This window comes from Amphiura filiformis, chromosome 10 (genome assembly GCF_039555335.1).
Source record: "Amphiura filiformis chromosome 10, Afil_fr2py, whole genome shotgun sequence".
Taxonomy (NCBI): domain Eukaryota; kingdom Metazoa; phylum Echinodermata; class Ophiuroidea; order Amphilepidida; family Amphiuridae; genus Amphiura; species Amphiura filiformis.
Genome location: NC_092637.1, coordinates 38,228,194 through 38,245,474, shown reverse-complemented (window position 1 = coordinate 38,245,474; position 17,281 = coordinate 38,228,194). Strand labels below are relative to the sequence as shown.

Sequence of the window (17,281 nt, the reverse complement as noted above, 5' to 3'; positions counted from 1 at the left end):
AATATTAAACAGAAAAGAAAATGTTGATTGGATTTATTTCAAAGGGTAGGTTGAAAATATCAATTCATTTAATTGAATCATCCTTTTTAACCTAGCTGCAGCTCGATGAAAGTATACTACGCATACAAACACTGCAAAGTTGCATAAAATACACACAGGTGACTACAATTTCATAAAATTCGTGCAGTATAATGTAAAAGACTCAATATTTATGTACATTCCGCAACTTTAGTGACGCAAAGGTGCATATAAGATATCTGCAAATTGAAACATTCGGCAACGTTGCATACAAATTTTATTACAAAAGATTAAATAGATCCAGTCTAAGATATCCATTTCATGTGCGCAACCAGATCAAAAAAGAAACAATATTCAAAAATTCTGGGATGGATTATAATTCCATTAGCGTTTGAATAATAAACCACCACCTGCACAATAATTACAACGAAGAAAAGAGAGATAGGCCTATATGCTACATGTTGCACAGTGTCAACACGCTATATTATAAATTTTTTTTTTCATAAAGCTCCATACTCAGTTGGTGATCAATATTCTATTGTTGACACAGATAAAGAAAGTTTACATATGCATTGTGATATACACGTGTGATCGAATTTTCTATTATACAAGCACCTTCTCAAAATTAAATATATCACAATTTTAACTTTCGATTTAAAAATCGTTACGCCAAAAATGCAGTAAAATGTATCCAGAGCAAACAGTGATGGCCGCTAAATAGTGTATTTAATTTCAAGTTAGTGTATTTAAAACAAAACCTTGGTTTTACCTCAAAACAAATCGAATTTCCTTGTAATAGCAACACCATATGGGATACTAGAGCATGCGCAAATCGTAATAATGTCAATGAATGTGTAGAATAGAACTTGATGGTATCTCATATGATAGTCATACTATGCTTAGCCTGAGTCGCTCGGCCTATCTCGAACAAAATCGCTATGCGTAGCTATTGAAAAACGAGAGGATTCGCCGTACTATCACGGCAATTTTTGACACGAAGATATAGGGATGATGACGCTGTGTGTTGTCTATATATCCACTCCGCCGTCTATAAGCTTCACCATTCTCTATTGGAACCCCGTTGACATCGCCCGTGACATCGTTACACCCGCATCCACCGAAGACCCAAATCATGGCAGCAATCGGTCTGTTTCTCTTGGCTTTGACTTCCGCAGCTGTTCTGTTCTCACATTCTAACTCCATAGAAAATGAGGTAATTATTTTGTTGTTTGTTTGCTTGTTTGTTTTCTGTTGTTTTACAGGGGGACACGTTTGTCCCCAGTCATCAGGGCTGTCAACTCAAGTTACTACCATCGTAAGGAGATGGTAAGCCAGTAACATTCAGAGTGTTCCACATACTTTTACTTACTTGGTTATAACTCCAGTAAATATTTTTGGATTTTAAAACATCTTGCAGCTATGTAAAGTAATGTTTATTGTACACAGAACCTGACAGACAGGGTGTCCCAATAAAACGCAATCCAACTTTGACTCACAATTTGTACAATTGCTTAAACTGCATTGTCTTTGAATAGGTTTGACGCAAAAATGGTTTATTTGATGACTGAATCCCTTTGTTCTGTTCTAAGACAACTTTATACAATAATTGACCCATTAGAGAATAAATTTGGAGAAAACCTTCTGATAATTACAAACACTCGCTGAGCAGCAAGGCCTTCCCTCTAAGCTTTTAATCCGATAAGCTGATTATCTATTTGTTTTCATGAATTGGAAGACATTCTTTGATGTATTACTGAGCTCAATCATCTGAAATTACTGGAGCGTGAGCCACCCAGGCTGGTGGCTCAGCATAGTATTTTATTAACAGAAGGTTTTCTCCAAATTCATTTCCTAATGCATATCTTCTCATGTACACCACCGATTTTTATTGAAATAAAGCTTATGATGTAGCTTACAAAATTTCTCTGACGACCAATTAAAATTCAATACAATCAATAAGTGACATGTTTCCTTAATACTATTCTCTATATTGTATAATTGTTTTTGTTACAACCTTTATACTTTGTTCAACGTATAAAAAGCAAAAATTATCCCTTTTTTTGTTACTGCGTGGACGGTCAATAATATGGTGTCTCAACTCTCATTAGCATCACGCAAAACTTATCGTAGGTGTTGCGTCCAACTGTATAAGTTGTAAAGGGTATTTTGATGGACCAAATCTGGAAAATGCTGTGGCAAAGGTTCACATTTTTTTAAATTTTCAAATAACTGGAAACTTGAAATATTTTGTTTGTGCAGATAAACAAATATAATAGGGTCGATTTGACACCCAATTTGTAATCAAACATCAGATTTACCAGATTTGTATTACATTTAGTATTAAATAAATTATGATTCAATTTTACAACGGCAAGCGGAATGTTTGGGGTTCAAGTCCCCGTACAGGCAGGTATGACCGGTTTTTTTCTCTGGCATCTGCCAATGCATATTATGGTTCCATTGTAATTTCATGTTTAATTGCAGTAATGTGCGACGCGTTCTTCTTTCCCCTGAGTTATGACAAATAAAATAAATAAATGACTTCCGAGACACACTCTATCTTTGTTTTTCTCACTTTCTTTTTCATTTTCAGGAGTTTGAACAGAAATGGGGTGTCAAAAATGTAGTACCTGATGTATTAGGTATGTTTACTACAGTAAATGATATACCATAATAAAAACAATATAGGCATTATATACTAAAGTAAGGAGCAACTCAACTAACAAAAGCATTCTAATATCTATCACTATCCCTCGTTATCTGAATTTTAATTCAGTGAGTTTGGGTGGATTCAAAAATGCAATTGGTCTGTAAGTTTTGTATAATAATTTGAGCTCAACATTGCTGCATTTTGTTTTGAATAATGTTTGGTTCTTTCATTTTGTATAATATATATTTCTTATTTTGTTATTATCATGTTCATGTATATAATATTATATAATTTTAATCAGGTCTTTCATGGAGACCAGTACATTTCTATTGATGGAATTTCCTGAATAAATAACGAATAAATAACGAATAAATAATAAATAAATATCGCTCTCGCTCTCCTCCTCTATCAAATATCGCTCTCGCTCTCCTCCTCTATCACTACTATGTTTGGTTCTTTCATTTTGTATAATATATATTTCTTATTTTGTTATTATCATGTTCATGTATATAATATTATATAATTTTAATCAGGTCTTTCATGGAGACCAGTACATTTCTATTGATGGAATTTCCTGAATAAATAACGAATAAATAACGAATAAATAATGAATAAATAATAAATAAATATCCCTCTCGCTCTCCTCCTCTATCACTACTTTGCCCTCCCTCCCTCCCTCCTCTCTCCATTTCCCTCTACCCTCCTGCCCACCCTCTCCTCTCTCTCCTTTCTGCACACGGCCGTATCAATCAAATTGTAATAACATGCACAGGTTTAGACTGATGGCGGTTTACATAAGTGATGACTTTCTTTTGTGTTGTGGTTTTTTTGAATGTGTGTGAATGGTAGGTGATGGCGAAGTCGTGAAAAGACAGACAACTGGTACGATAGTGCATTTCACCCAGGCTGAGAAGGATGCCATATTAAACAGACATAACGAGTTAAGGGGGCAGGTATCACCTTCAGCACAAGATATGGAGTACATGGTAAATCTTTATTTTACTTTGTTTAGTACAAATTGTCTTGTTTGTTTATTCACTTGTTTGCCTAAAATCGTTCAATTCGGGTTCTCTAACATCTTTGATTTTGTAGGCGAACAACGCACTTACGCACATACTATTATGTAAAGCCTATAGGGCCTTACAAGCTGTGTCACCAAAATTATTATACATTTGGAATTTTTTCTTAAAACTAAAATACATCTAGGCGTAAAATGAGCGATGCGTCGGTTATACAAGGAATTTTATTCGGTGTGATTGGGAGATATTAATTAACTGCAAATTAATATGCCGTGTCGTTTTTCAATTTGTTCAATCTGTGTGTTTTGAGCCGAGTCTAAGGCATATGCCTAAATTCAAAGTTTGAGTAGGAGGCATCGTGGAAATGTTGAAATTGTTGCCATAAAATTTGTAATTTTACAAGTGCTTGTACGAGTGTATAGTTAATTGACTTGATGCAACAACTACCTGTAATCAAGTAGCAGCATAAGATGAACGTATTTAAGGCGGGTCGTAAAGACAAATAAAGCTGACACACAAGAGGAATAGTATGGGTTCTATAACGAGATCCCAAAGCTTGATATAATGGGGCATAAATGATTTCTGCCTCAGATGCATGATTTTCACGGGAGGGGAAAAACGTCTAAAACTTTCGTTTTATATTGGCCTTACGTTAAATTACCTCAATACCTATAAGATCAAGATATTTTAATACTAAGAAATAGTAAGAAATGCACTGCAGTTTTCTAGTTATATGGCTAAAACATATAACATATGGCTTCGCCATCATACTCGCCTTAAAGCACTGATTCTGTCATGATACGTTATTGGTTGTATTGTGCCAAGGATGTTGACCGGAAGTGCACGTTCCCTATTTAATATGTAACTGTAGCCCACGGTATGAGGGACACGGAATATCAAAGATGCCCCTTTAAAATATGGTGCACCATATGACTCCACTAACTACCCCAATGATTAGCCATGTATAAATCTATTTTTGTTTCTCTTCCTTTCAAATTATCTAGTATTGGGATGACAACAATGCTAATACGGCTGAACAATGGGTCGCTACTTGTACATGGGGACACAGTCAAAGCGGTGAAAATATGTGGGCTACTCCTGGCACTTTGGGCTCACCTCCGGGTGGCCTTAGTGCGACCAATAGTTGGGCCAGGGAAACAAAAAACTATGACTTTGACGCAAATACTTGCTCGGGCGTATGTGGTCATTACACTCAAGTAAGTCTGTAATACTTATAGTTCTGGTCCTTTTAAAATTGCATTTCAACTTGAAAAATATAAGAGTTTTACCCAGTTTTCAAACCTAAAAAGATCAAAGAAACTCTCGGTGATTCGCGAAATCAGAATGAGAAAAACATCATTAAACAGCAGATTTTTGTATTTTTAGTACAATTTTAGTCATTATTATGTTTTGATGAATCCAAGTGTGTTAAAATATTCGATCAAAACATAATAATGATACCCAAATATTTATTGGTCTCGCTATGAGTTTTACAATATTGGACGAGACCAAGTAAAATGCGCTCAATAGATCAAATTTGGATGTTGGAAGTGTTTGTTCCTTACGAACACTTGTAGCTATACATTACTGAATAGAGTTTTTATTTATTAACACTACCAGTTGTCTTTTTACCAATAATTTGCCTGTGAAAAACACCTAAAACCAATTGCAACGCCCAATACTTCAGTTTTAAACCATTCATAAAAAAATACTCACCGATAATGCCTTTAAGAATAAGCTGTTTAAACATTCAAAGAAAATGTACGTATTTAGCCTCTCATTTTAGCAACCGTTGTGATAAGCTTGTCAATGTGAGCAAGTGAGGGAACAGCATTTAAAATTTATGTAATGAAATAAGTTTCAGGTAATGATACGATAGGAATAATAAGTTGCGATTATATCTCGTATAGAGTCTGTTTTTTGGAGCAATTGTACTAGTCATGACCCAAAAATTCTAATTTTTAGTATTATTCTTTATTATTGTTTAATTCTTGTTAAAATATTGATTTTTTGACATATTGGTAATGTTTACACAAGTCCCAAATTTCACTTAATTGGAATCTGCCAAATTCACTCTGTTTGTAGGACAACAGAGCAATTTTAAATTAATGTCGTTTACATCTTCCATAGAGCACCAAGGTTAATCGGCAAAGATAGAAAGGTTTTTTTTCCAGTTTACCCCATTATGTCGGCTTAATATGGACAATAAACCTTCCTAATATTATTCCATATTTTAAGCAAAGAATAACACAGTAATATTTAGATTTCAAAGTATAAATTCGAAGAAAAAAATTCACGTTTTCCAATCCAGTATGTTGCCTATCTCAGTGGTTTATGCCAATCGAACCTTTGTTGGATGGTATGACGTCATCGAACGATGGTGACGCCCTCTGGATCAAATGGTCATATACGTGAACGTGACTCAATTGGAAGGCCCCTCGTCGCCGTTCATAAGGATCCAGATAGACTCCCTTAACCATCTGGTGTTTCTAGTGTCGTCCATGGCTTAGAACTTCACCAGAGCCACGTGTAAGAGCCGCAGTCAATTAAAATGAAATCATCAATTGCAGAACACACCAAGAAGGAGAACCATCTCATAAACTGGGGCAATCCAAAAATCCCAATATTTTTTTTGTATGCTTAAAAATGCACTCAATGTTACATTTTTATATAGACAGTAAGGCATATATCTATTTTGCTTTTCCGTCGAAAAATAATTCATAATCCTGCAGTATCAGACTATCAATATCCATTGGTTTTGAAAAAGTTGGTTCAAGGTATCCTAATTCCAGTTTTAGAGCCTTTTTAAGCCTTGGGGCTCTTACTTTTATGATATTACAATCTTAATAAAAAGTAATATGATTCGTTTTATATAAAGCTTGCGTGGTCAAATACAAACCGTCTTGGATGTGGAGCAGCGTTTTGCCCGGATTCTGCAGGAAGTGAGTCTGGAGACTGGATTGTAGCTTGTCATTATTCGCCATAGTAAGTATTTAGCCATGGGATTCATGCTTGATAATCATTTTTGTAACATAAGGCATAATGTTATGATTGCCGGAGATGATGATCAGGATGATCATATGTAAATGAGAATGTACACAATGACCTGCGCATGCACGGCTATAGAGGGTTTTTGCCTAGTCAACATTTGCATCACATAATACATTTACATGATATATGAGGCTGGATTAAAATTCTACCGGGGTTCGAACCCACAACCTTTGGATTAACGGTCAAGATCCTATAGCACTACGCTACGAGCCATTCTGCCAGAAATGCGTTTGTTTATCTTATACTTATTGATTACATAATAAAGTGCATACACAATTACACACGATATACTATTACTTTATTAGTATTACTACAAGTATATAATCTCCGATCAATAATGAACCTTGCCTCTGATTATGCAGTTCCTATGCAATTGTTTATCGGTAAACATACACACAACTCCGGGAATGTGTACACGCTATGCAATATTGATCAGCCAATCAGAAGGCAAATTGCTTCAAGTGACCATGAGGCGATGCATTGCGTGATCAATATGCATAAAGTTTGCTGGACCGGGTGGTTTCCGACCAATATTTATGAAAAATGCATGGTACATATAGGAAAAATACCCGAATTGTGTCCAAATTTGGTTCCAGTACACCTCATGGTCCATACTATAGAGTGAGTTTGATATTTGAATGGTAGCACACAGCCTTCTGTACGTGTCAGCCCCATGTCAGCGCTGAACCGCGTATCATGTATTGTCAATGGCATTATCGGGCATCGATTCACTACAAAACAGTGAAATTCTTGGTTGAAATCACATCAAGTACATGTGTCGGTTTTGTAATTTTTTTGGCATGTAATATGAAGATAAAGTATTCAACTCAATATTAATTGTGATATTTTGGCTTAAATAAATTTTGTTTAGCAAGATACGGCTTTCGAAAGGAGTGGATACGTGCAGTTAGCCTATACCGACGAGTGTCTGATCAGTACGTAGTCAATTCACCATACTCGCGTGAATGGGAGATGTCCTAGAAATTTTTCTAATGTTTGGATTTGGGGGATTCCGCCCCTCTCTCCCATTTTTAGTACCCCTGCCACCCCGGTTTCGCCATCCCTGCCATGTGAGGAACTTTTTTCTTTCTTTTTTTTTTGTGGGGGAATAAATCATTGCCGATTTTTAATAAGTCTCCTAATAAGTCTCCTACATCTGAAATTTGCAGAACCTTTTAGAAGAGGCCCCATGACACCCATATTCACCACAAAGAGGGTGTGGGGAATGTGTTATATGTGTGTAAGGGTGAAATATAAATATACCATCAGATGGAAAAGAAAATCGAATAAGATTGGAAAGTATGCGGGGTACGGTACGTTTGTGTGGATGTGTGAGTATGATATGGTATGTTCTACCGTTGAGAAGTAAATAAATAGGCTTAGATAATAAGGGGATTTAAATTTCACAAATTATAATTTCATTTCATTGCAAATTAATGACGTCACACTGGTTCATATTGTTTAGTGGAAATACCGGTGGTAGACCATACGAAAAGGGACCAAGCTGTGCATGGTGTAGATCTGGATCGGGTTGGTGCTTTAAAAACAAATGCAGTAAGTACATTTCAATAAATATAATGAGATCAGTGCCCCAGTAGCGGCACCAAAACTTCTTTTTAGGGGAAGGGGAAACATTTTGACAACAATGTGAGATGTTTTAAAATGATTAACAGTCTTAACGACTGATGACTGGGTAAACAGAACAAAATAAAGGTGAACATTAAAGTCACGATTTTTAATAGCATTGTTAGCCAGAATGTATTTTCTGGTAGTTGAAGGTAACAAATACCTATCGTGTACATAAATGAGTACACTTCACGTGTTTCAAATAATGACATTTTTATTTACATTACTTTGTGTATATTTCAGGAGATTGTAAAACAGACGGCGTCACATGCGGTAAGAATGATAGGAATTTTGATTTTGAATAAATTGACTGCTTTCATAGATTAAAAACATTTAAATGTACTTGCTTAAGCTGAGCAATCTCTCATATTCGATTTGGGCCAGGATATAGTCTGACGTTTGAGATGTTTCGCTCAAATGATTATAAAAGAAATATTTAAACTTGGTACCTGCTTAAGGTGGTACTACACCCCTGGCCAATTTTGTGTGTATTTTTGCATTTTTCTCAAAAATTATAGCGCATTGGTGACAAATAAGATATGTATATCTTCGGGGCAAGGACTACAACTATGCACTGAAACGTTTATTTCAGGACAGACAATAGTTGTGGAGTTAGAGTCAAAAATGAGGGAAACCAATATTTGATCAATAAATCAATAACTACTTGTCTTGAGTCACTGAAATTCCAGTGCAGTAATTGGATTCCTTGCCCCTATAATATACATAACTTTTGTTACCAGTGGATTATTGGTTTTTGAGAAAAATGTAAAAATATTCACAAATTTATCAAGGGGTGTAGTACCTTAAACTTATCAGTCTCACATTAGATGATTATGCTGGTTTCATACTTTCTGTCGCTTGCCGCTGAGCGGCATGACGCTTCATCATGCCGCTTGTACTTCTCTGCAAGCGGAGCGGCACACCGCTGAGCGGCAGCGGCATGACTCTGAAAGCTACTCTTGCCGCTCAGCACCGCTCCAAAATCGTATTTTGTTCTCATACGTCAGAGCGGCACCGCTCCGAGTTGACTTGAATTCAACTCCCAGCGGTGCTGCCGCGGCGGCAAAGCGGTGGAGTGATCGATATATCTGCTTGCCGCTGGTCACCGCTAGCGTTTTTAGTGAGATTGTGCAGTGAGTTAAAATCATCTTCAGAGCGGCAAAGCGGCAAGCGGCAGGAAAGTATGAAACCAGCATTAGGGTCAGCATATAATCCGACGTGTTTCCGTCCTGTTCTTGGTTGCCGTTTTCGCTGCAAATGATTAGCTTTGTGCGGAGCTTTAATGTGTTTTTTTTCACGGCAGTGAAATGGTGCCACTTTCCCCCACATCTCATATGCATAGTTTATCCCTGTGTCATGAATAGGTATTGTAGCCCACCAGCCCTGTGGTTATTAGTCTAGGACATAATTCCTAATATCTCATACCCTAGTTTGTATGCCTTTATCTAATCTTGCCACACATGACAACTTACTAATTAGCCCTAACCCGGAAAAGAGTCTGTCCAGGAGTAGGAATTTTTTAGCCTTTTTAGAAACATGTTTGTAATTGGCTTATAGCCATCACATGCTGACAATACACATAACTGATTGGTTAATCAAAACTAGCAGGTTCATGGCCAGGCCTGATTACAAAGTAAACATCATTCTGTATAGAAAAAACTAAGTCCATTCTGTATAGACAAAACTAAGTCCATTATCTATACTCTATAGTTAATTGAATGTTAGCTAATGTTTATTGACTCTTGTAATAACCCATGTGTAGGCCTATAAACCTGTATAATATTGGTGTTCATACATATCCCTGATCCTGACAAAAGCTAACAAGAGCAAGCTGTGTAATTATTTTGTTTACTTGTGATAAGATACAATTTTCTTCGTAGTTATAGCAAAATTTGTTTCCTAGTAGGTGACTTAATAAAATTTCTTTAAAAAGGAATGGGCGCCCAATGTGAGCTTGGTCGTGATGTGGTAAATTTCATGGTGTTTAGATTTGGTATTATTATCTCTTGCAAACCCGGTGACACCTCATTATAGAAATCAGACCTGATGATAGGTTGTAAGAGGGGATAGCCTTTTCCAGGCACGAATTGGGCCATATATAAAGAAAGTTTTGCTACTTTGCAACGCAATAAAAACCTAAATGCAAAACGAGATCCTGTAGGTGGCTCCCGAGGTGGCTTAAAAAACTAAATGCAAAATGAGGTTTTTAAAAAATATTGTTTTCCAGAGTCAAGACGCAGGTATCATTATTAAGCCTCATATCACGTATTTATTGTCGAATAAGTGCAGAGTAGGCTAGATATGAATATTTAATGTTAGACCAAAGTAGCTCAAAGTACATGTACTATACATCTGATCCGTGAACTTGTCTTTTTTAAAGACAAATTCTTGTTATACATTGATGGTTTCGTCGGGATTAGATGCGACTTCTTCAATCTGCAGGATTAGACTATTAAGAGGTCTACATGTGTACTGCTCCTTACTGAGTCTTTTGAGAGCCGCCATTTCTTAAGTAAATAAGTGGCTATCTACTATATCATTGGCAAGGGGCTGCCCACAATTTGTAGACTTAGGCAGTCTACATGAAGAACTCATAATAGATTGTCCAGACGAAGTCAGAGCTTTATTTGCTCCATGGACATCATCTGCATCTGCAGGCACCGGAATGGCATTTATACTTGTCAGACGGAGAACCCGGAACCCTAAAATTTACGGTAAAATAAACTTTTAAGTGCATCAAACAGTCGTATATGTTATAAATTATTCAGATTTTTTGCTTACAACCAGTCAAGCACACGTTTTCCTGGTTATAGTGTTAGTACTTCATGTACTAATTCTGCTCTTACTGCTTCTTCTCAGATTGTCCCAATAAGTGTCAGCATTGTGGCACTAAGAATGACAATGAATGCACATGTTCTTGTCAGAAAGGATGGTGGGGACCAGATTGCCAGGGTAAGTAGGCTTATCATGCTTATAGAGAAATTTAGAAAATGGTACTGAAATTACCTTATAAGAGGCTATAAAATAGTGCGAAAATAACCCTTTTTGTCGGTCGCGTATTTGTTTTGCAACCACAGTGGACCGCAAATTAGCTCCTGACAAATGCGACAGAAAGTGGACTGGAGCCATGAATGATTCGAACAATGTATACATCCTCAGGTGTAGATGAGTTGACCTATGACGACACGTATATATTTAATTCAGGACACCCTCTGTTGTTTCACACAGGGCAAAATAATACAGTAGTGTCTATGGCAGACCAAATAAAATATTTGCAAACTTCTATGTGCAAAACCTTTGTCTTATTTATGACAGGGGCTAGTGTATTATGAAGCATGTATATAGCACCTGTAGTTTGATAAAAATCTGGTATCACTTCCTCCATGCAGACTATCTTTTCCCGGCAGTTTTTATTATCTCAGACCAACAGAGCAAATGTTATCACTTGTCAACTCAGGCGGTTCAGGACACGCGTCACGTTCAAAATAGATGGGTATCAATATTATTACAAATTGAAAAGCAACACACTTACAGTGAAGGTCGTTGTCAAATTCCAACGGGTTTAGAGAGCCATTATTTTGCCTTGACAACACATAACACATTTAGAATTGTTTGTGAAGATTATATGATTACGTGTTAATCCAATTCACCAGTAGTTAAAAGTGCATTTCGTTGAGATTTTTATAATTTCTTTAGCAAAAATATCGTCAAATTTGAATTACAACAGTGGCCTATGGAGCAGTGTCATACACATAATCATGCATAACCCGCAAACGCAAAACCGGAATCAAATGAAATTTTGAGAATAAGTTTTTTTCGTGCATATCTACTGAAAAACGTCATAAAAAGAGGATGTTAGGATCACGAGATTCTCCTATAATTATGCTTAAGTATTGTTTTTCCAGCAACACTTGTTTATTTATTTGTTTGTATGGATTTGCTTCAGCTTTCTATTTGTCTTATTATCTATACCGGTACATCATGTACATTGTACAATTATATTCAATACGGAAATTAGCCCGAAACTTCACAATGGAAGAAAGTCCAGTTTTAGAAACACGGTGAAACCGAAGAACCCGAAAAAAACGCTCGGCGGCGAGTATGGACTAGAAACTAAATGTACATAAAGTTGTCGGGAGTGGCCGGGTTTCGAACCTTCGTGGTGCAAATGAAATATTGGTGCTAGTGAAATATTTTGTGTCGCAGGATCATTATGCTCCTGATCCGGGTTCCAGAGCACTATATTTTAGTGTCCTAGGGTATATTGCCCCAGGAGCATTACACCTTTATGAGTTGAGGCCCACTGCAGTAGTTCTTGCAATACTCATGACACAAAATAAAACGGCTTAGGCTTAGTGGTAATATGAGAGCATCACATAAAGAATGTCACCATAATAAAGTAATTTTATAATTTGTTTCAAATGTTTGTTAACGAATAATAAGAATCACATTTTTTGCAGAGGAATGTAAGGATGAAGTCGGCTATAGCTGGTGTTGGTCAGGTTACAGTGGTTCATGCCAGAGCTACTACTATTTAATTGCTAAACATTGTCCAGTTATGTGTGGTGATTGCGGTGAGTAAACGTATTACCCATATCTGTTTTCAAAATAGCTTGAAATACAGGTTTAGACTATTTGGCAGGCCTGTCATCTCAGTACCAAAAATATTGATAATAGAGGAGAGCAATAATGCATTAATAACGACTATACCACGTGGGCTTATCACTATTTAGACTTTAAACACTTTCACTACGTTTCTAAACATGTTTAAGACCTAAACACAAAATGTCAAATTTGAGGACTAGACTTCGTGTGTTCAATTTCTAAAAACAACTCTGCTTCGACTTCTTATAGAGCCATTCCATGTCAACTCCAGGTATGTGCACCGCAGCACCTCTTCAATTTTTTTTTTCTGTGTGGTGGTAGATATTGATGAGAAAGTAAAATCCTGAAAATTTGAGCTTCATACTCCATTTCGTTTTCCCGTGGCATCAATTTGATTTTTAGGGGGTTCAGCGTAAAAAATGTGTCTCAACGTTACAGACGATGTTTGGAGGTCCATAAATGTATAAAGGGAACCCCCAACAACTTTGAAAAGTTTGTATCCTGGGTACTTTTTTGTGCAAAATTCAAATATGGCATCAGAAAATTTGTGACTTCTTTACTTTAAAAGATATAGGGCCCTCAAAATGCAACTTCGTCCATCCAGGACCAACTTTGGGGGGTCAGAACTTCAAAAGTAAAAATAATTTTATTGTCCATTTTTTTTGCCAGTCAGAGCCCTTTGGTAGGACATTACTCTTATCCAATATTGAGCCTATTAGAATATTACCCATGCAAAACTCCAATTGTACATTTTTTGTACATTTTGACCCCCCTGAAAACCAATGTCAGACATTTTGCCCCACCATCAACTTCAGGTATGTTGGAAATATGTTCTTGGGTCTCGATGACTTTGCTTTAAAAACATCAGTTTGCCTACTCACATATAATTATGTCATTCCAACCACATCAACATCATCCCCTCAAATTTTGCTGAAAATTATTTCTAGCATACCTCTATGAGCATAATTTTTAAATTTTTGATATACAGGCTGAGTCAAAAAGAAGTAAACTCATGCTTGAGTGGCTATAACTAGAGATCTGTAAGAAATCTGCAATAAATGAAAACATCATTGGAAAGAACAAATTTTACACATCTAAATAAAAAAAGAATTGTTGCAATTGCTCACAGCAAACTAAAGTTATACTCATTTGAATATAACCAACCATATTTGTAGCTGCACACGGCTGATTGATTTTCATCCTCTTCAATTTCGAATCAACAAAGTGCTAACAGGATTTATTGTTGAATTGGCAACTTTTGCTTTTAATTAATTACAAACAGCGTCCCCAGGATGAAGTCCATGGCGGTACTGTAGTTTGTAGGGATACCAATTCAAGTCTGTACGAACGATCCGGCAGAAACTTGATTGGGAATGTTGGGTTAAGGATTGCGTCTTGAGCTGATCTTTGGATCTTGCTGTAACACATGTCTAACTCTAGCAATGTTCACTTGTGATCTAGCAGTAGGTGATCTGCCTGAAGCTTCCGGCTGTCTGTTCCTTAGTGTCCCGTGCACATTGAGCTTGTTCACATTCTTATATACTGCTCCTTACATGAAGGTCTATGCTTACATGAAATCCGATTAGCTGTGGGAAATTGGAGACGAAAAAGACGCTGATTTTCATGATATTTCGTCGACAGAAACGTGCGCTCCCGTGCGGTAAATTGTTGTGCCATGTTGTCATTTGGCCCGTTTCATTATAATGTAGTGCAATAACAGTCCTCGAAGTAACCTTTATAAATCTAATGATAAGTACTTATAGTCATAGTGTATATAGCTGGGATGAAAAGCCGACGATCATATGAAAATTATACCTTTCATATTGTAGATATACATTTCCCCCCAATTTTTAAATGATGCAAGCGGGAATTATTTTTCGCCCCCCCTAGATATTTATTTGCACCCCCACTTCGACCAAGAAAGCTTGCTATGCCTCTGTTTGAAAGATACAACAATGAGCACTGTCATATAATAATAGTCGTTTAAATTTGCAAAGATGCGATCGAATTTGACAATCTTGACACCAATGAAGATGGTTAACTGTGTTAGGCAAGGACAAACATACCTACGACATGAAAACTGATGCATGTCGCTAGAGATAGAAGTATGAATAGTCATATTTGTTCATGATATTTTATCCCCATTTTGTTTCATTGCAGAAGTGGCAACTGGAAGCGATCCACCATGTAATGAATGGTAAGTTTACATGGATCAAAGAAGATTTTCACAGCTATTTTGGGCAATTTGAAGGGTAGGCAAAAACCTACAATTGTGCATGCTTTCATATAATCGCAATCACAAGTATTCATAATCTTGAGCATCTTGAGTATATTACTCTTAAGGGTAGACGAGGTCGAAGCAACCTAAAAATCTATTTTCATTATCTAGTTCAATATATTATTTAAAATTAACACCTTGATGTTTTGCAAAAGTCCATTCTACAAATCGTATACTTTGCAAACTTGCTTAATTTATTGTTGTTAATGAGTTATGTACGTTTTACAAAAGTGTTGTTGTTTCAGCCCTCTTTACAACGTAACTCAAGAACCGCAGCACCTATAAAAGTATATCTGTGATATTTTAATTCTTCTACACGCTCGCTATGAATTGAGCAATGTAGTTTTTGCCAAAAGCTCACTCCCGTTCGTAAGATGCTGTGAACTACCAAATCACAACAGTTTAAAATAATTAATAACCTTAACCTTACCATTTCTTAACCAAATGAGTTCATCCGATCTTCGGCTGGACTATTGTTTTTCATTGGTCTCTTTTAGCCGCCGCCGCTTTCTTCTTCTTTCATTCTTCTATCAATGTTGTATAATTTGTTGTAGCTCCTATATTATTTGACCGATTATGACCGTTGTTATGTTTTGATGAATCCAAATGTGTGAAAATATTGGATACAACATAATAATGATAAAATTGGATGCTCGATGTCCGATATTTTATTGGTCTCGCTATGAGTTTTAAAACAGCATAATGCTATGTTTATATAACAGTAACCAAGCAATATTTTTCATCATAGGAATGGAGGAGAAAAAGCAGCACGTTTTTGTGTTGAAAGAGGGAAATTGTGTTGAAAGAGGGGAAATTAAAATTTGTAATTAGAAATTTGATTTAAAGGGGGAACCATTCTTGTGAACGGACGCAAAGCGGAACGCATTTTCCGACGAAACATTATATTTCTCTATTCCTCCCTGCAACAAAAAAGATCTGTTCCTAAAATGTGCGGGTCACGTGAATTTTGTTTATCTAAATCTTTTAGAATAACATGTCGCATATTTCCCTTTTATACAGATGAGATCTGACCCGTCTACGATCTACCAAGACGAAGCTGACTTCCAGATACCACGCTTAAAGTTTAAATATTAAATATAATGGGATTATAGTAAATCACCTTACGTTACAAGTCCCTTATCATTCATTCTTTTTGACATCTTTAGTTTCCAGAGGAAATCTTTATTAGTCCCTGGGATAATCAGTTTACTATAATCCTCGTTAAATGCCGCTTTCTTGTGTTAATTTAACCCTTCCTTAGCCTCTCCCTTCCCCACCACATAGGGATAAATTTGAACATAATTATTTGAAACTGTTAAACTAATTCACACAAGCAAAATGTGTTCAGTTAGGACGCGGGACTACCAATTCTTTAGAAATGCATGATAGTCGCGCTAAAAGTCGATCGATACATGTTAAAATCAGCACAATTCAGAGATACACCTTTTTGCTATGAAATTTATTTTCTCGGTCAAATATAAAGCAATATTTTTTTCTTCGGTAATGTCAGTTAAAGACATAGTGCTTGGATATACATTTTTTTTTAAATCCTGGTGTTAAAATTCAAGCATCATATTTTTTCTTTTAGTGTGATATTTTTGATTTTTAATAGGCCTTTAGTTCGCCCGTGAGCTTTTTACGGAATTCATTTTTAGCGTCTCAAACTAATATAGTTTGCTAAAGAAAGATATTTCCCACCTCTGTAAAGCACATCGTGTGGGTCTATATATTATAGTTTTGTCAGAATTTCCGTTTTTATTTTACCCTTTTTCCCTTCATGCTCCGAAAATGTCAAACTCAGTACTTTATCTCCAGAACAACCAGCAGAAATAATCGATATTTCAATTGTTGTCAACCAGGTCCCTTTTCCATTGAAAACCAGGATTGCCTGACCAGCGATTTGGTAGCCCAAATCCCCAATTCTGGTAAATGAGGTGAATTTTGGAAATTTGCTCCCGTGATAGCCTGCAATGTCAATTTATAGGGGCTATGGATTCCATGATTATGAAAACCATTTTGTCTGTTTGTTTGTTT

At 36.2% G+C, this 17,281-nt stretch overlaps 2 protein-coding genes across 2 annotated transcripts in view; one reads left to right on the top strand and one right to left on the bottom strand.

Annotated features, from left to right (window-relative positions):
* The window catches only part of LOC140161840 (GLIPR1-like protein 1), a 157,314-nt gene that overhangs the window by 53,181 nt on the left and 86,852 nt on the right, over positions 1–17,281 (bottom strand). The gene's annotated exons all lie outside the window — the stretch shown is intronic.
* Positions 910–16,378, top strand: LOC140162818 (cysteine-rich venom protein LEI1-like). The gene is made up of 11 exons (XM_072186119.1): positions 910–1,231; positions 2,612–2,660; positions 3,518–3,654; positions 4,692–4,904; positions 6,566–6,672; positions 8,204–8,292; positions 8,608–8,637; positions 11,224–11,316; positions 12,825–12,938; positions 15,130–15,166; positions 16,268–16,378. Coding segments are annotated over exons 1-11 (951 nt in total). The 5' UTR covers positions 910–1,150; the 3' UTR covers positions 16,269–16,378.

Bases quoted from the DNA above. Each gene is read 5' to 3' on its own strand.
- LOC140162818 (XM_072186119.1), top strand. From the start codon at position 1,151: ATGGCAGCAATCGGTCTGTTTCTCTTGGCTTTGACTTCCGCAGCTGTT. The intron at 2,661-3,517 runs GTATGTTTACTA...TGTGAATGGTAG, and splicing joins TGTAGTACCTGATGTATTAG to GTGATGGCGAAGTCGTGAAA. The intron at 4,905-6,565 runs GTAAGTCTGTAA...TTTTATATAAAG, and splicing joins TATGTGGTCATTACACTCAA to CTTGCGTGGTCAAATACAAA.